Source organism: Microcaecilia unicolor, chromosome 1, assembly GCF_901765095.1.
Source record: "Microcaecilia unicolor chromosome 1, aMicUni1.1, whole genome shotgun sequence".
In the NCBI taxonomy this organism is placed as follows: Eukaryota; Metazoa; Chordata; class Amphibia; order Gymnophiona; family Siphonopidae; genus Microcaecilia; species Microcaecilia unicolor.
Window position 1 is genome coordinate 93037962 of NC_044031.1, and position 19884 is coordinate 93057845.

Here is a 19884-nt window from a genome sequence, read left to right on the forward strand (position 1 = left end):
CTGTTGGCACTTGGCAGGTTTGCTTTGGGGGGGGGAACGGGGACCTGCCATGCTGGACAGGGCTCACCATTCCTCCCCAATGATCTGCAAACCCTAATGCCAGCTCGGAGCTGGCGTAGGGTTTGCCGCAGACAGCAACCCAAATTTTGGCGTGCTGGCCACTGATCATTGGCAATGAATGCACTGAGCCCTGTTTAGCATGCATTTGCATGCTACTTGTGCAAAGAGCCCTCAAGCACGTTGTTTCACGCGCTCGAGGGCTCTAATCATAGGGTGGTAGCAAACGCCGGTGCTAGTATGGTGCTAACAGCTTCTAGCGCCGGCATTTGCTTTTGATCATCTGCCCCACAGTACAGTACAGTGTTAACAAGCTAAGACATAGCCGGGAAAGATCAGGCAGCAGCAACAGAATACCGTCTCTGCCTCACAAAGGAGCAATTCCCCTAAACCCAAGCCAACCCAATGAGAACATAAAAAAATTAAAGAGTACAGGAGACAAAGGGGACCCCGCAGCCTGGAAACCAAGGTTTGGAAAATAACTTGACTTGCCTTAGTTGGTAACTTTGGTTGCCAAGAAATTCCTTAAACCACTTAAAAACGTTGTCTGAAATACATATTTCTTCCAATCGTTCTAGCAACAGAACGTGGTTAACTGCATGAAAAGCAGCTGAAATATCAAACTGAAGCAACAACAAATGGTAATTAAAAAAACATGAATTGTTTCAAATGAAGGTTATTGATACCACAGCCAAGTATAAATTGGTTCAGATTGAGCTGGAAATGTAGAGAAACAACAATAAACTGGCAAGTCCCCCACAAAATCTCCAGACTTTATGTACTAGATAAGAAAATTGCAATATGCATTGTATTACATATTACAACAACAACAAAAAAACCCAACATGTAGTAAAGGCACGGAAAAGATCTCTAATCTCAAAAAATTGTCTGTTGGGTGTAGGACAGAGAGCTTGGCACACGTAGACGGGAAGAAGAGCTAAATCTTTTTTTCCACTCTTATCATCTATCCTACAGTCTGTATCATGCTGTTGGAATTCAAATGGAGAGTAGAAACAAACCTTTGTCATCAATTTCCCTGCCTTTCCTTATAGGGTACAGCTGCACACAGCATGAATGCTAGAGGTTGGGGGGGGGGGGGGGAAGGAGTTGAATTAAATAGGAGCCCTCGTGAGACTCAGCTGGTGGTACCTTTAACATGCAATAGACTGGGGAGGTCAAGGGATTTTGAAGCTGTTCAAAACAAAACAACAACAAAAAAACTCGTGCACATCATTAGAGTATATATATATATATACTCTTTCTGGGTGCTATCCAATTTAGGTATATTCAAGTCCAGATAGCAAACTATAGGTAGTTGGAGACTTTTCTTATTCTTTTTAAAGAGAAAGTACATAGCTATAGCTCGAAGTTTCTCCACTCCCCAGGACATTTTCTCTCTTTCTATAGGAACCCCTAAAGGCAATGTACAAATTTCCCCTCCCCCCCCGATTCCTATTCAATGGACCAGATGCACTAAAGGAGATTGCCCCAGTGTTGCTCTTCCCGGAAAACGATGACTCCCTATGACCTCCGTATCCTTTACAGTTAGCAGAACAGTAATGCGTGGATTGATAGCGCGTTTGGAAACGGAGGTTAACTTTGGGAGGGGTTCAACTCCTTCTGGGGCCGCCTAGAGTCTGAGAAAGAGAGCAGAAGGCAGGCGCTCGCTCCCTCCCTCCCTCCCCCTGAGGCCGGCGAGCTGCAGTACCGGCAGCGGCCGGGGAGGGGAGCCCTCGCGCTCGCTCAGCTTTTTCCGTGTGTTTTGTGTGGCGGCGGCGGTGGAGTGCAGAATGGGAGCCGGGCCCCGCCGCCCGCCCCCTCCCGAGGACCCGCTGAGCCCCTGAGCTGCAGCCGGCGGCGGCGGGATGAAGGTGACGGTGTGCTTCGGCCGGACCCGGGTGGTGGTGCCGTGTGGCGACGGCAACGTGAAGGTGGTGAACCTGGTGCAACAAGCGCTGACCAGGTACCGCAAGGCCATCGGCAAGGTGAGCGCGCCGCGAGCGCTGAAGGGGGGGTGACAGGGGGAGGAGGAGGGTGGCAGCAGCGCGAGAACAAACGTGACCGGGATTCAAGTGCCCGCGCGGGAGCCGACCCTCGTCACCCTCCCCCCCACCTTGAAAACAAGTTGTCTGCTGAGTGGGGAAACTTTTTTCCTCGGTGTCGGGGAAAAAGCTTTCGGGCTCCCTCCCAGGCCCTCCCTCCCTCCTTCCTTCCTTCAATCTCTCCGGCTGCCTGTTCCCGTTTCTGCTTTAAGAGCTCCCCCCTTCCTTCTCTGTGCACCGCTCTGCGGCTGCTCTTCCCACCGGAGAGGCTCGTGCAGTTCGCGGCGGCCGCCCAAGTTTGGGGCTTCCCGTCCCCGCGGACTGTGTCGAGGATTTGCCGAGAGAGCAGCCTGTTGCCTTGTGCTCCCTCTTCGTTCCCTTCCTCCTGGGCTCTGGGCTTGTCGCAGTGTAAACAGTTGAAATCCAGCCCCAGGCTTTCCAGCTATTCCAGGCCCTTTCATGAGAGAAGTAGGGATCTGCAGCTCCCAGAAAATAAAACCTTCCTTTCCCGACCACGAGAGAGAAAAAACTAGGTATACCTGTGGTTCAACAGGAGAACCAAGTTAGCTGAACTCTGTAGTACATTTTTGACACCAACATGTGTCCCTGACTTGAATGTGGCTTTCGTTCCCAGTTTTCATCTCACCGCAGTCAATAAGTTAACCCCCACGTTTCTGAACGTGGCGCAAACCTTTCGCCTTTGAAGTGATTTTTAAATGCACCAAGCTGGTGGCATAAAAAGAACGAATGATGCAGTGACACATTGTTAAAATGTTGAGGCTTTAATGCCTGGTGTTACTGCTCCCATGTTTCAGATTTGTGCTTATTCAGCCCCTTTGTGTGTCTATTTTAACACAGATCACTTCAAACCAACTCTCCAATGATGCTGGTCTTAATTATTACTTTAGGCCAGGGTTTCTAACTGTTGCCATATGAGGTTTGTTTATGTTTAAAATGCATTATAGCAAGTTCATGGAAGCATGCATATTTTTCCGATCTCTGTTACCATTTTGTAAGAAAGTACAATAGGTGTTCTGAAAAGGAAGTGCACCCTTGTCTTTGAAAGCTCATAGTTCAATAAAGCTACTAATCCTGTAAGGTGCCACCAGCCTCTTTGATTTTTAAGCTTCCCCCTATGAACATTTGATATACTTCTGATTACAGTGTTATATCATCTCATACACATCTGGTTATAAATTGGTCTTTCACTGAACATGTTAATTTTATTTTGTGGCAGGACTTGATTACAGGGTTTTGCTTTAGATATGTTTCTTTCAGAATTTTCTGTTATCTTGCAAAGTTGTAGCTGAAAGTTGCAATGTACTTGGTAAATGGAAGGAGGAGCTCTTTGAGCAGGGACTGTCTTTCTTCTATGTTTGTGCAGCGCTGCATACGCCTTGTAGCGCTATAGAAATGCTAAATAGTAGTAGTAGTAGTAGTAGCTTTTGTTTTGTTCAGTGCTGGAGAATGGATTTATGAATTCTGTTTCCTTTTGTGAAGATGGTGCTGTTTCACAGCTTTGTTTTGTTTATGTTGTGCATTTTGAATACATTGTATATGTTTGGCTATGTTGTGGGTGGAGAGGCTGATTGATCTGAAAGAGAGCAGAGCTGTTTGCAAACAGTTCCCAAGCGGGCATATGTTGATAGGTGTGTGTATATATATGTGTGTGTGTATATATTATTTAGCAAACCTTTTTCAGTAGTAGCTCAAGGTGAGTTACATTCAGGTACACTGGGTATTTCTCTGTCCCTGGAGGGCTCACAATCTAATTTTATACACACACACATGATTGGGTAAAACGCAGTATAGAATCAATGTTTGGATTCTATTGGTAAAACCCAGATAACCAGAACATGATTTGAAAATCAGTTTTAGCATATATACTAGAAAATAATTATGAATGCAGAATTTATGTGCTTACAAGGCTATTGGATCCAGTGCTGGACTTGTTTGAAATGTGTTTTCTTGGAATTAGAGGATGTTCTCAAATGTATTTTGTTTTTAAAGGTGTTCAGATCACCATTTAGAAAATTGTTGTTTTGGGTTCTATTCTAGTCTGATTTCTGCATATCTCTTATGTGGCTGATGCTTTTTGATTTCCCTTGAAATGGGGGCTCTTATTTTAGCTGGAAAGTTGTGGTTTTTTTTTTTTTTTTTGCTTCTTCTGCTTCTAACAAGTAAATCATTGAGTGGGTGATTCATTGCTGTTACTCTTTGTGAAAACATGGATGTGTAATGAGAGAGAAGGATTGAAATGATCAAGGAATGATTTTAGCTCTGTTTGCTAGGCGACTCACCCTTCCTTTAGCAATTAGATGCTAGGTTTATGATGGGTCATTCCATGCCAAGTGGTCTAAAATTAAAAAAAAGTTCCCACCATCATGTTCTCCAATTTTGTTCAAGTTTTATCAGTGTTGTAGAGCACAATTTTCTCTTTCAGATGATACTGTTCACAAGCTGATTCAGGCAGACTGTTTTTTAATAATTGGCTTTGAACTTTGGTACATTTTACCATTTGCGCTGACAGTGCCAACTTTGAAGAGATCCTGCAGGGCGGTTATAGATGCTGGTTAGTTGCAAATCTGGCAGTATTATGTCCAGCACAAACATAATGCTTGTTCAAAATGTCAAGTCCGTATCTTTGCATGGAAGTTGTTGCAGTCTGAATATTGGTCCAAATATGTTCCGATGAGTCGCGACCAATTTTGATGCACACTTTGAGTCAACTTGTTTGACTGGATTTTGCATCCATAATGTTAAAATGTATTTCATCGGAATTAGCATCAAAAACTGTACAGGATTTGAATTTTTCTAGCCATTCTTATAAATGTGTTTGGATTTTATTAGACCCCAAAAATGGCATTTTGATAAATGTTGTGCGCTCATGGACTGACAACCTTTCAGAAAAGGGGGTCTAGATCTGCAACCATTGCAGTTAGAGACCTCAAATTTTGGGAAACTTGGTTTAACACCTGACTCGCACAACAGATAAAATTTGAACAAAATTGGAGACATGATGGTGGGAAAGGTATAGACCACTTGGCATGGAATGACCCTGATGCAGTATAGCACTGCTTTGAAAAGAGAGACTAAAAAGGAGCTGCTTCCTTGTGCCTTTCAGAAACACATTTTTTATTTTTTTGGAGTATGCTGTGTTCATTTATTTGTGATTTGTCTTCAATATTCTTGCTCGCTTTTTCTGTCCATAGAAAATATAGCGGCCCTTTTACTAAAGGTTTGGCATTTGGCAACAGGCTTGCCACGTGCCATTCTGGATCTACCACCAGGCTACCGCAGAAGCCTGGCAGTAGTTCCCTTCCCCAGCACATGTCATTTCCGGTTTTACAAAAAACATTTTCTATTTTTGTAGCGCCAGTGCTTACCTGGCGGTAAGCAGGCAGAACCGTGCGCTGCCCGGTTACCGCTGGGTTAGCGCAGGAGCCCTTATTGCCACCTCAGTGAGTGACGGTGAGTGCTCCCCTGCCCTGAAATGGCCGCGCAGCAAGTGGTTCACTTACTGCATGGCCATTTCATTTTCAGAAAAAAAGACAAGCTTTTTACCCGCTGCAGCAAAAGGGGGCCTCAGTGCGCGTCAAAACTCACTGACGCTAGCGCAGGCTTCCTTTTACTGCAGTTTAGTAAAATACCCCATAGTGCACTGCTCAAGTGATTTTATAACATCTTTTATATTTTCATTATAATTTACAATCTTGAGCGACTTAAAGACAACACAGAATACACATTTAGCAAAATGAGAAAAAATATTAGGGGAAAATGTAATAATAAACACATTCTTACTTTAGTCTACAATTAGAAAAGTTCAGGAAAAGGAAAAGCCCAATCACTGGGTGGCTAAATATTCAACAATAAGAAAAAGAAATAAATCTGGTATAGTATCACAATGTCACAGTACCGATTAGCAAAACATCAGGGTAGAGTTCATAATCCTAAACTGGCATTCTTTTCATCTACTACTACTACTACTACTTAACATTTCTAAAGCGCTACTAGGGTTACGCAGCACTGTACAGTTTAACATAAAAGGATAGGCCCTGCTCAAAGAGCTTACAATCTAAAGGACAAGTGAGTAATCAAATCTAAAGGACAAGTGAGTAGTCAATTCGATAGGGGCAGTCAAGTTGGGGCAGTCTGGATATCCTGAAGGTAAGAGTTAGGTGCCGAAGGCAGCATTGAAGAGGTGGGCTTTAAGCAGAGACTTGAAGATGGGTAGGGAGGGGGCTTGACGTAAGGGCTCAGGAAGGTTGTTCCAGGCATAGGGTGAGGCGAGGCAGAATGGGTGGAGCCTGGAGTTGGCAATGGTGGAGAAGGGTACTAAGAGGAGGGATTTGTCCTGTGAACGGAGGTTTCGGGTGGGAACATAAGGGGAGATGAGGGTAGAGAGGTAGTGAGGGGCAGCAGATTGAGTACATTTATAGGTAAGAAGGAGATGCTTGAACTGAATGCGGTATCGGATTGGAAGCCAGTGGAGTGACCTGAGAAGAAGGGTGATATGAGTATATCGGTTTTGGCGGAATATAAGACGTGCAGCAGAGTTCTGAACAGATTGAAGGGGGGATAGATGGCTAAGTGGGAGTCCAGTGAGGAGTAAGTTGCAGTAGTCCAGGCGAGAGGTAATGAGAGCGTGGACGAGAGTTCGGGTGGTGTGTTCAGAGAGGAAAGGGTGAATTTTGCTGATGTTGAAGAGGAAGAAGCGACAGGTCTTGGCTATCTGCTGGATTCTTTTCATCTTGAGTCAGTACATCAAGTTCCATCTCTGGCCATTCTTCAAATCTAGGCTAAAAGCCCGCCTTTTTGAGGTTGCAGCTCCTAACTCCTATTCACTTGTTCAGTACCCAAGTCAGTTTTATCATTCCTACCTTAAGTAATTTCCTTGTTTGTCTGTTTGGATTACATTGTAAGCTCTTTTGAGCAGGGACTGTCTCTTACTTGTTTAGTGTATAGCACTGCATACGTCTAGTAGTGCTATAGAAATGATAAGTAGTAGTAGTGGTAAAATAGGTGAGGATAAGCGCTCACGCAGGCATTTATTTTTAATATCTGCATTCTAATAGCAAAAGTGCATGGCTATTAAAAAATATAAAATCGACTGTTTTACAGCTGCGATAAATGGCCTTAGCACATGGGAAAACCCCATGTAAATGCACGCTAAGGACCACTTTTTACTGCAGCTTGGTAAAAGAAATCCCTGAGAAATTTCTTCAGATTAATAAAGGACTGTCATTGGAAGGGAACCACATCCGCTCTTATTTTGCATGATTTGAAGGGTTATATCTCAAGTAATAAACTAAACAAAACTATATTTCTTATACTTTCATGTGTCACAAAACAATTTATGGAGAACACAGAGAGAGACTTTTTCACCTTTATTTTTGCTTAGCTTAACCCAGACCTGTGCAAAGCTACACAGCAAATACAAACACAATGAAGGTGACTGAAAATATTAAAACATCTATTGGCATCCAAGACTCAACATGAGTTGTGTTTCAATCTAATAGGCCTGCATCAGGAGACTAAAAACAATAAAAGAACATGTACATAAATAAATTGAATACATTTAAAACGAAGGGGCGTTATCGGGCTCATTTTCAAAGCACTTAGCCTCCCAAAGTTCCATAGAAACCTATGGAACTTAGCCTCCCAAAGTGCTTTGAAAATATGCCTGTATGTCTCTCAAAATCACATAATAAAAAAATAAAGGAAATACACTAAAATACATAAAATGTACCATAAATGTTAATAATCTTAAAAATGCATAAAACATACTAAAACACAGAACATGTATATTGCTAATACAAAAAGTAATTGACCTCAATGCAGTTATGGAAATAAATAAAAACATGGCTCAACATACATACATTATTACTGTTGAAAACATAAATCTGCTGGATAGCACTGATCTATTTAAATCATTGAGCAATTAGAATAGATGAGTTCTCTATTTTTAAGTGCATTTGTATTGTCTGCGAGGATTTTCATGTCGACCAAAGCTACATACCTCAAGGTTGAGGTGTCTAACAAATTTCCTAATTTCAGATTTTGTAGTATAATATAACCTCTTACTACAAAACCACTGGTTGGTGATCATTAACCTTAAATCTTGCAAAGCAGTTTCATCTGAAGCCAATGAAAAGCTATTGGGACTGTAGTACAGAGTTAGTGGTTTGTTTGAAAGTATGATTGATAAGTTGAGTTATATTCTTTTTTTAAAGTTCATCACTAGTGTGGTTTTGTTTGTTCTGTTGTTAAGTACAATATAAGACCTGTGCAGGCAGATTTTTGTTTTAAAAGGACCAACAAAATCATTGTTTTGCCCTAGAAATTCTTTTAGAACACTCTCTTCAGAGCGCACACAAGCTAAAAGTGTCTGTCCTACAAATCCCGTCATCCCTGATTAACAGCTACTTAGTTTTTGACATTGCTATACAGTCTTCTGCTTTGCTTATTGTAGTGCTGCTATTCTGGGGTGATAATGAGTTGAGCAACCTTAGAAAATCATCAACAGACACTATATTTTGAAGCATAGGAAACACATTTTAAGCCAAGGAGGTACCTGAAGGAAAAACGTTGCATGAATTGGTGCTCAAAACTGAAATTCCAATTTACACTAAAGCATTAGGTCATGGAATCCTGACTGATTTACCACCCTCCAGGTTTAGTTGGACACTCTTGTGGGAGAGATTTTACAATATTATGTAATTCCAGCAACTTCACTGAATTATATAAACATTATGGGTTTTGGATGTTTTTCAAAGACCTAGTTGGTTTTATTTAATTATTTACAAACAAACATCAAACTGTTATGAAGAGGATGGTGGGGCCTAGGTCCTCTGTTGCCATTAATAATAGGATACTATGAAGGGGAGTATGCCAGGAATGCAGCAGGTGCAGCAGGGATTTCTTTGCTCCCAGAGGGAAATTGGAACGACAAGTGAGGTGATTAAATTTACAGATGACACAAAACTATTCAAAGTTATCAAAACACATGTGGACTGTGAACAATTGCAGAAAGACCTTAGGAAACTGGAAGAATGGGCATCCAAATAGCAGATGAAATTTAATGTGGACAAATGCAAATTTGGGAAGAATAATCCAAATCATAGTTACCAGATGTTAGGGCCCATCTTAGGAGTCAGCACTCAAGAAAAAGCTCTAGGTGTCATTGTAGACAATACGCTGAAATCTTCTGCCCAGTGTGCAACGGTGGCCAAAAAAAGCAAAAAGGATGCTAGGAATTATTAGGAAAGGGATAATGAATAAGACTGAAAATACTGTAATGCCTCTGTATTGCTCCATGGTGCAACCACACCCTGAGTATTGCGTCTCAATTCTCAATTGAGTGGATGTCTTTGGGCAGCTTTGTTTGCTCAGTATATTACTTTGAATGCTAATGTGACTCCTGACACAAGTGTTTTGTGACGCTGAAACATGGACCGTGTCGGGTCCTTTTGTTGAAGCAACTAATAAAGCGTCTTTTAAGCACTGTCTCCAGCATTGGACTCGTTGTTTGGTCAGCCTCTACTCTTGCTTGACAGGTAGATATCTTGTATCTTCTTCCATAAAGACTGAAGCAAAGAATTCAATTTCTGTGGTATGGCCTTGTCCATCCTGAATGCCCCTTTTGCTCCTTCTTGACCTAATTGTCCTCAGATTCCCTCATAGGCTTTCTGCTTCTGATGTACTTGAAAAAGGTGTTACTATGAGTTTTTGTCTCTGCGGCAAATTGTTCTTCATATTCTCCTTTGCTTTGCATCTATCTTGACAGTGTTTATGTTGCTTTTTGTTTTCTGTAACTTGTCTGGTCCTGAAAGTTCATATTGAGAGTGGAGTGTTTAAAGCAAAATGCATAGTTTTAAAATTAAAGGTAAATTCATATGGATATACTAATGATGATAAAAGAACTGGTAGTGAGCGTGCCATTCATTTGAAGCCCTTTGTCAACCATTAGAAATTTTGCCAAGTTTTATATCTGTAATATAACTTTCCTCTCACTTATGTGAGAGATGCAGAGGGTCGCCAGGGGATTGGCTGCTTCCCCAAACGGACGTCCAACAGCACCTATTTTTCATGCAATCTGTCGCATTTAAAATATACGCCAGCACCCTCTGCAGTCTACTCTCCGCTCCCCCCACGCCCTCAACCTGGCTACGCTACTGAGGGTATGACATCCGAGTTCATCTCCATTGTGTGCTATTGCATGAAATGTGATAAGAACATAAACTTTGCCAGAAAGGGGCAAACCAAAGGTCCATCAAGTCCAGTATTCTGTTTCTAACAGTGGTCACTCCAAGTCACAACTGCCTGGCAAGATTCCAAAAGAGTAAAACAGATTGTATGCTGCTTATTCTAGACATAAGCAGTGGATTTTCCCAAGTCCTTCTTAATAATAGCTTATGGACTTTTCTTTTGGGAAATTATTACACATTGAGTGAAGAAGTATTTCTCCATTAAAAAAAAAAATTACTGCTTAGTAGCTTCAGAGCATTTGTGGGAATCAAACCCATGCCTACAGTGTACAGCATCCACGCCCCTAACACACCACACAGCCTACATACATCTTGGCACACAATCCTTTATTTTCTTCTGAAGAGTCTTCTGCTTTTTGCATGAGTGTATAGATGAGCAGGGAATGGATAAAAATAATTTGCATTATTGAGAAGTCAGTAGTCGAATTGTATTAGTTTACATTAAGACTGAAGACAGAACTGGTGCATTCCCCCTTGTCAGTCATCCTTGTCTTAATCGTTATCTAATGATACTCTCTAGATTGATTAATGCTTCTCCTGGGATCTTGTTACATGTGCTTCCACTTATTCTACTGCAGGTTGATGAATTTAAACAATTTTTCTTATATTTGGTTGAAGTTTCTTAATTTACATACAGAGGACTTAAGAGGTACATGGATGGTGCAATAGATTTTCTCTGGGTTATATTTTTACTTGCATTTCACCATGTTATGTTTCTGTAGAGGTGGATGTTTGAACTTGTAGTTTAAAAATAATACATAAAAAAAAAAAATAACGAGAGAACAGGTTAATGAAATCTGTATCATTTTAGTGTTCACTTTTTTCTTCTGGTATTTGTTTAGCTGACATCACATTAAAGAGACCTTCAATCAGTGATAATCCAAAGGTGTTTTTTGCAAGGGCGGTCCAAGATTATTTCCTGTGATTATTGTTGCTATGGAATACAGAGTAGTGTAGACACTGCGCTGAGCAGAACACAGTATGTACAGACATGTTCTTGGTGGAACTGTAGTGCATTGACCCTGAGCATCCTGGTGTGAAAACATGTGGATGCCATCCTGTTGATATGACTCAGACTCCATTCTGGTAGAACTGGTTTACAAAACCTGGAATGTGAGGTTTGGAGTTGCAGGAGGTGTAGTACTTTGAACAAGAGCAGAAATGGGCTTCCTAGTTCCCAGTTAATGGTTAAAAAAAAAAAAAAAGAAAAGAAAAACAGCAATAAAGACTAATAATACATCCTGTAAGCCTAGACACTAGTTTGTATAGAATAATTACATGCCTTTTTATTAGGATTATTTTTTGTACAAGCTATTGTTTTCCTTCTTTTTGGAGAAGTGGAGGATTTTTTACACCTTGTGTAAGAGGGAATACAGAAATCTGTTTTCTCGCCCCTACTCCGAAATATAGTAGATAATGAGGCTCATTTTCAATGCACATAGACTTACAAAGTTACATAGGTTACTGTGAAGCGTATTATTTTCGAAACACTTAGGTTACTATGCAGCTTCGTAAGTCTATGTAACTTTGTAAGTCTATGTGCTTTGAAAATGAGTACCAACATATTGTACATAGAAATGTATCTTACATTTATTCTTATGACTCATTTTCTCATTTGTTTATTATAGTTAGATACAAGAAGCTTCAAGAAAATCATTTATTGGTAATGGAGAAAAACATTTTTAAATTACAACTTTCCCTTTATACAGTTTACAAAGAACAAGGAAAGGAAGATATTTCATAGAGAAGCAAAACATCAGAAGAAATGACTAAAACCCATATATCATGAAATTTTCCTTTAGCCCACACCAAAGGGGAAATAACGCCAAGAAAAAACAAAATACATCCATAAAATGAAGGTTATAAAAAGAAAGTCAACAAACTAACACCGCATTGCATCCACAAAAAAAAAATTACACCTCCACATCCACAGGCTTAGAAGGTAATGGATTTCATATACTGCCTGTGGTAATGGGGATGAGGACATGCTCAGAACCTTGGTAAATAGAGCCACACATTGGATTAAAGGTGAACATAAACAATAATAATTAAAGGTGCCAGTAAGGGGTCCCGTTTGGTTTGCAGGTATGGGAGACATAAACATAAGACTAGTCCTTAGATGTAGGAACTTCCTCTTGTGGCCTGCTGCTGTAGGACCATGGTGAGCACTATTATCTCTCAGCAAGGCAGCACACTTGCTTGACTCTGGCCTGGGTCACCTACCAGTAAAATCATTAGCAGATAAGCTGGGTCAGAGCTACAGTTCTGCAAGGTCCCAAATAGAACTTGGTCTAACTGACTGTTGCAGTTGCAGTTCACACATATGGCGGAGGCATATGCAGTGGGGCTTTGCTGCTTCCCTCTGAGCCTCCTTCACTTAGGTGTGCCCTGGACCACACCCTCCTGGCTGCCCCTCCTGTGTCACTCTCCCTCCCCCCCAGGGCAGGACTATGAAGTTTAAAATGGTTCTGTCACTGTGTGCGTGTGTCATTTAAGGGGGAGTAGTAGCTTTTTATAGATGCTCTCACACCGCCTTCCTGTGGTATAACCAACAAATTGCAGGTAACCTTCATAGTAGATTTTTTTATCTTGAAAAAATGATTTCCAAATGGTCAGAGTACAGGAAAGGCATAGCTATGTCTCCGATACCAAACTATATATTTGCAGCAGAACCTTAAACAAGGTTGTCCCTGTAGCAGCAAGTCTAGACTTAGAAACAACTTCCACCTAGCTCGAGTAGCCTTAGCTACATCAGACAGAGAAAGTTGTAATGTGAGTTCTGGCCACCATTTTTCAGGTGTTCTTAGTATTTCAAAAATCAAAAAGTTTACTTCGGGTTCTGCATTACTTCCCCCCCCCAAGCCCCCAAATTCCATGATAAAAAATTTTGTCCGGTTGGGGGGAGGGGAGGAGAATTTTGTGGACATAGTCCCCATGAAAATAATTTGTGGCTTTCAGACTTTTCCTGTTATCTTGAATATATATTTAGAAGTTTTTAGAATGTATATGTAAGCATTCTATATACTAAATAAAGACCAGCTATTTATGTTAAATTGCCCTTACAGCATACTCAGATATTGCAATACAGGATTTGGTAGAAGATTATCATAAGATTATTTAGATGCCATAGATAAGGATTGTTTAGTCTGAGGAATTTTTAAGCCACATAAATTGCCAAATATGTTATGTGTTTTTGTACTGCTGGATATTTGTGCCCCCTAGTTTTAAACATGCTGTTTTTTCACGTTTCAGGTTATGCGAAAAGAAAGAGGGACATGAAGGAGCATCAGGTTGAGATGATTCAGGGACAGTGAGGTAGACTACAGAGAAAGAGATGTCCTCTCTGTTTCTGTCTGTCTGTGAACTGGTCATAGAAGAATGAGCAAATTGAAGTGAGAGAGATATCAAATGATTGCTTGAGATCTGCCATAACACTTATCTAGATATCTAAAATATCCCACAGGTACTACTAAACCATCATTATTACTATATGACAGTTGAAAAATATATTTATTGTAGATATTATTGTGTGCTCATATGTATACTGGAACTACTACAGATCAAAAATGATCCTCTGTGTCTCCATATTGTGTTCTGATCACTGCACATAGAGAATGATTGTCCCTGTTCCCGCCCCGTCCCCGTGAGCTCTGACCCCCATCTGCACAATCCTCAAACAGTTATTTAGTACACTGCCAGAAATATAGAAAGAGATTCATTTACTCCTGCACTCTGCAAAATAGCCTGATAAAAGCTGAAGAAAGTGCAGCCTAGTAGTGGGCTTTGGGGTCCCCTCCCAGATTTCTGCCCTGGGCCCTAGCCATGTCTAATACTAGCTCTGGCGAGATGTACATTTCCAATCTGACATACTGTAATCACAAAACAGAAAATAAAATTATTTTTTCTACCTTTTGTTGTTTGGTCATTGTATTTTAAAAATAATGTTGGTCTTGGGCTCTGGTTTCTGCTTCTCTCTGTAGTGTCTTAACTCACTCACTAGGTTCTCCTGTCCATTTGACTTCTCTTCTCTCTCCATATCCATCTTCCATTTATGTGTCTCTATCATCCCCCATGTTCAGCATCTCTCTTCTTTGTCCCTATACTTCCCTGGCCAGTATCTCCCCTGTTCTCATATCCCCACAACCATCATCATCCCTGTGTCAAACAAAATCTCCCTTCTGTATCTGGCATTGCCACTCCGTACCTATATACCATCCCCATACTGCATCTCCCCTTTGTCCCCCCCATGCACATAATTTGTTTCTTTTACCTCCCTGTGTCCAGCTTCTCCCCTCTCTTTCTCTTCCACACCAATGTGTCTGTCTTCTCTCCAACACAACCCAGTTTCTCATCTTCTCTTCCCCAACCCATTATAGCATCTGGTTCACCTGTCTACTCTCTTTCCCTTTTTCCTTCCTGTTGTAGATTCAGTATTTGATTAGCTCTTCCTTCTTCCCCTTGGTCCAGCATCTCTTTCCCTTCCCTGTAGTCCTCCTTCTCCTCCTGTGGGTCTAGCCAGCACCTCTCTTCTTTCCCTTCAACCCACTTCCTCCCATGGATCAGCCCCCAGCCCCCCTCTCTTTCCATGGGTTCAGCCCCCTCCTGTCCCTCCCCTCCGCTGGTGTCACTCAAGGAGGTTTTGGTGTTACTTATACTTTCCTGCAGCCAGCTGGCAGCGATTCACACAGGTTGACTCCATGGCCCTCCTCCTGCCAAGTCCCGCCCTCTCTACTACCTGTTTGACACTAAATAGAAAGTTGCAGTACAGACGGCAGGACATAGCAGGAGGAAGGCCATGGAGCCAGCTTGTATGAATCACTGCCAGATGGCTGCAGGAAAGTGTGTGACACCAATACCTCCTTGAGTGACACCCGCGGGGAGGATTTTTTTTATACCTTGGGAGCAAGGCTTTTTACTGTTCCTGTGGGGCAGTAAAAAGTTTTGTTCCTGTATCTGCGGTAATATTTTGTTGTTGAGTGTTGCTTTTACCGTGGTGTATCCACAGTAATGGTAATCGTGTTATTCTCTAACAGTACACAAAGGGGCTAATTTTCAAAGTACTTAGACTTACAAAATTCCATAGATTACTCTCTAACTTTGTAAGTCTAAGTGCTTTGAAAAATACACCTCAAAGTGTCCCAACAATCACCAGTCTCACATTGGTAACGTGTGTACCACCTCAAAATTTTTTACTTACAATCTTCTATCAATTCAAAAAAATAAAAAAAATTTGCAATTGGCTTATCTTATAGGGTCCTGACATGGACCATGTTTCACAAGGTGCTGTCTCAGGGAACCCAAAATTTGTTGTTTAATAAGTTCATTGTCTATGCAACTTTTAAGTCATGTAATATGTACAACTCTTTAAGTCAAACTTTTAAAGGGCACTCAGTTTATTTATCAGTCGCCTGTGCAGAACTGTGTCAAAGGCTTTGCTAAAATCCAAACACACCACATCTAGCGCCCCTCCCATGTCTGTTTGGTCACCCAGTCAAAGAAATCAATCAGATTCGTCTGACGTGACCTGCCTGTAGTGAAGCCATGCTACTTTGGGTCATGCAGTCCATTCGATTCAAGAAACCTCACAGTCCTTCACTTTAGAAGTGTTTCCATTAGTTTACTCACCACAGAGGCCAGACTAACAGGTCTGTATCTCCCAGCCTCCTCCTTCCGCTCTGTGCCTTGGAAGATAGAGTTAGCCAAAAGGGTTCCCACTCCACTTGAAAGCAGAGACCCTCTGGGCCAGCCAAGCTGGGCACTCCCTGCCGCTCCAACCTCATCTGCCACAACATCTGTGCTCTCCAACGCATCACAGTCAGTCCAGTAGTAGATATCCAATTGAGCAAAATGGTTTTCAGTCCAAATACAATCACTTTTCTGAAAACGTTACAGGAGCCCAAAGGGAGTGAAGGATCCGAGTCCAGTCTCCTAAGAGCAGGCAAGGCTCATATGTTATAGTATAATTACAATAATTATCTACTAGTCGTAAAAGTAATTTCCAAAAATACACAACATAAGGACAATGCCAAAACATATGACCCAGGGTGGCTAATGTTTTACCACATTTGAGACAAGAATCTATGGCCACCATTTTAGCTAAGTATGCTCTGTGCGGGTAGTAGTGCAATCTGAGAGTGAACTTATACATCAATTCCTTGAGCTCTGATGACACTGAGAGACAGTGAAGCTGCAACACATAGCCTCTGTAACACTCCAAGACCCACCGACCACTTCCGGGTCAATAAGGCAAGTTGTAGTTCTGGCGTGGGGGTCTTTCAAAAATTGATGATAAAAATGCAAGGGCATTTTCTGTTGCGCTCCTAGAGTATAGGCCTCTGATAATGTTTCCTGGACATCTTCGGTAAGGCCAGTCCAAGTCAAGGAGTGTATATAATGTTGTAATTGTAAATATCCAAAATACTGGGTGGGTGGCAAATAATATCACCTCTGTAGTACTTCAAAAGGCAGTAGTTTGCCTTCCTCTATCACCACATTTACTAAGTATTTAAGACCCTTCCGGGCCCAGAAAGTAAACGTACCACCTCTATAACCTGGAAGAAAAGCTGGGTTATTACAGATGGACAAATAGGGGATGACAGCTACAGAGAAACCAAATCTGCGACAGATCCACCTCCAAGTTTCTCAAGCTGCTTTCAAGACATGATAATTCTGAAGAGCCCCAGATGGTAAAGAAACAGATATGTAAAATGTGACTAAAGTGTATATTAAGAACTAAAGTTGTTTTCAATGCTGTGACAGAAAAATCTTCTTTGCCACAAAACCAGTCATTAATATGATGGATATCACTGGCTACCGCCAGGTATCTTAGGTTTAACATTCCCATTCCTCCATGCTCTTTAGGAGTTTGAACCATGGCCAGAGGCAAGCAAGTTTTTCCCTTGCCAAAGATAAGTCTGAATGAGCTTCTGCAACTTCCTTTTGTCTCTGTGTAGCAAAAAAATACAGGGAGCATCTGGAATAAGTACAGCCTCTTTGGGGCCAGTATCATATTCAAAAATGGATGCAGCCCCACAAAGAAAGAGGGTATGCCCTCCACATGCTCAATTTTACCTTAGTTTCCTCCAAGAGAGACTGTGCATTAGCTTTGTAGAGATCAGAGAAGCAAGAGGGAATCCAACCCCCCCCCCCCAAGTTTCGCACCCCCCATTCTGCCCACTTAAAGGGAAAGGACTCTTCCCAAGCTCTCTGCAACATCGGTGTAAGCGGCATAGCGTTAGATTCTTCATAAGGCGAAAACCTAAAATAAGACCATAGTCTTTTATAGTTCGTAATAATAAGGGTGATGCCTCTGTAGGCACCAGTGAAATGAGATCTCAACGTTGTTCTCACCCAGCTGATGAAAGCTCCTTTTGAGCCACTGAATTCCTGCCATCTGAAGTACTTGAACTGGAAGGTCATTTTCTTGGTGGCTGTCACTTCAGCTCGTAGAGTCAGTGAGCTTCAAGCCTTGGTAGCGCATGCTCCTTATACTAAGTTTCATCATAACAGGGTAGACCTCCGCACGCACCCTAAGTTCTTGCCGAAGATGGTGTCGGAGTTCCATCTGAACCAGTCAGTTGTCTTGCCAACGTTTTTCCCTGTCCTCATACCCGCCCTGCTGAATGTCAGTTGCATACATTGGACTGCAAGAGAGCATTGGCCTTCTATGTGGAGCGGACAAGCCCCTTCAGACAGTCCGCCCAAATGTTTGTTTCTTTCGATCCCAACAGAAGGGGAGTTGCTGTCAGGAAACGTATCATTTCCAGTTGGATAGCAGATTGCATTTCCTTCACTTATGCCTAAGCTGGGCTGACTCTCGAGGGTCATGTCACGGCTCATAGTGTCAGCGCCATGGCAGCGTTGGTGGCCCACTTGAAGTCAGCCACCATAGAAGAGATTTGCAAGGCAGCGACGTGGTTGTCAGTCCACACATTCACATCTCATTACTGCCTTCAGCAGGATACCCGACGCGACAGTCGGTTTGGGCAGTCGGTGCTGCAGAATCTGTTTGGGGTTTAGAATCCAACTCCACCCCCCTAGGCCCATTTTTGTTCTGTTCCAGGCTGCACTCTGTTAGATGTTTCTTCGTAGGTCAATCTTTGTTATGTCCTTGCCGTTGCGAGGCCCCATTGACCTTCTTTTGTTGTTTTGAGTGAGCCGGGGGCTAGGGATACCCCACATGTGAGAACAAGCAGTGTGCTTGCCCTCGGAGAAAGTGAAGATACTTACCTTTAGCAGGTATTCTCTGAGGACAGCAGGCTGATTGTTCTCACCAACCTGCCCACCTCCCCTTTTGGAGTTGTTGTTGCTTTTTGATATAACTGAGGCAGGAACGGATGCAAAGCTCTATGGATTTTTGCTGGAAAAATCTCTGTTCCTGGGCCGCCGTGGACTTCGACCCACATGTGAGAACAATGAGCCTGCTATGCTTGGAGAATACCTGCTACAGGAAAGTATCTTCGCTATCTTCCCTTCTCCATTGTGAATACTCACCATTTATCCCTACTCTCTGTTTTCTATCTTTTAACTACTTTTTAATTCACAGTAGAATGCTACCTCCTATCCCATGACTCCGCAGTTTCCTCTGGAGTCTTGCGTGAGGTACTTTGTGAAATACCTTTTGAAAATCCAGATACACAATATCAACCGACTCACTTTTATCCACATGTTTGTTAACCCCTTCAAAGAAAAGTGGGATAAGGTGACTTGGTCACAACCCTTTGACTGTGTGTATGTTGTATTCTTTTGATTTAAGTTCTTTTGTTGAGATTATGAACTAAAAAAAGGCATTTGGATCTTCGTGTGCGATCTTCCTTGTATGGTCAGTTTTTAGTGTGCAATGCATGAAGCAAGGAATTTGCCATGATAATCTACTTAAATTTGAATGACAAGATCAGCAACTGATTGCTGGGTGGTGTCTTTTCTGTTGGGCTAATTTCATACATATGGAATTGGGTGTTTCATCTCTGGGGTCATGTCAGGTTCACTTGTTTCTCACTTAGCCCTTCTGGTGATTGCAAGATTTTGTGGTTTCAGCAGTCGCCCTAATCAGACTTGTTCCTGCTTTTCATTGAATGCTTAATGTACTATTTAATGTGTTCCTATGAAGTTGGAGGCATGACATCTCACCACCACTGCTGAGTTTTATTTCTCAGTTGGCAGCAATGTTGTGAAAAATATTTCAAGTTAGAACAATAAAAATATTTTAATTGTGCAATTGACATATACTCATTGACCTAAGATAACCTTTAACATGAATTAAAATAGTGTATTTATATCTGTCATAAGGTTACATTGGTGTTAAGTAGAATTGGTCAGGATTGATAGTCAAAAGCAGATGTGCATGTACATTCACTGCCTTGATCTCCCTCTGCCATAGGGAATCCATTGTGCCATGCTCTTATTCAGTGTGCTCATACTTTTCACAGGAGGTAAAAATACAGGCACTTTTATATGGCATGTGTTCTTACAGAGATGTACTGATATTTGCATCTGTGGGGCATGCACAATACTACTGC

At 41.8% G+C, this 19884-nt stretch overlaps 1 protein-coding gene across 3 annotated transcripts in view; it reads left to right on the top strand.

Moving 5' to 3' along the window:
- The first annotated feature begins 1815 nt into the window (after positions 1–1815).
- PARD3 (par-3 family cell polarity regulator) overlaps positions 1816–19884 on the top strand; it is a 1299417-nt gene continuing 1281348 nt past the window's right edge. For all 3 annotated transcript variants that reach the window (XM_030199049.1, XM_030199057.1, XM_030199066.1), the window contains exon 1: positions 1816–2042. In XM_030199049.1, the coding sequence (XP_030054909.1) occupies positions 1923–2042 (120 nt within the window). In that variant the 5' untranslated portion in view covers positions 1816–1922. The remainder of the gene's footprint in view (positions 2043–19884) is intronic.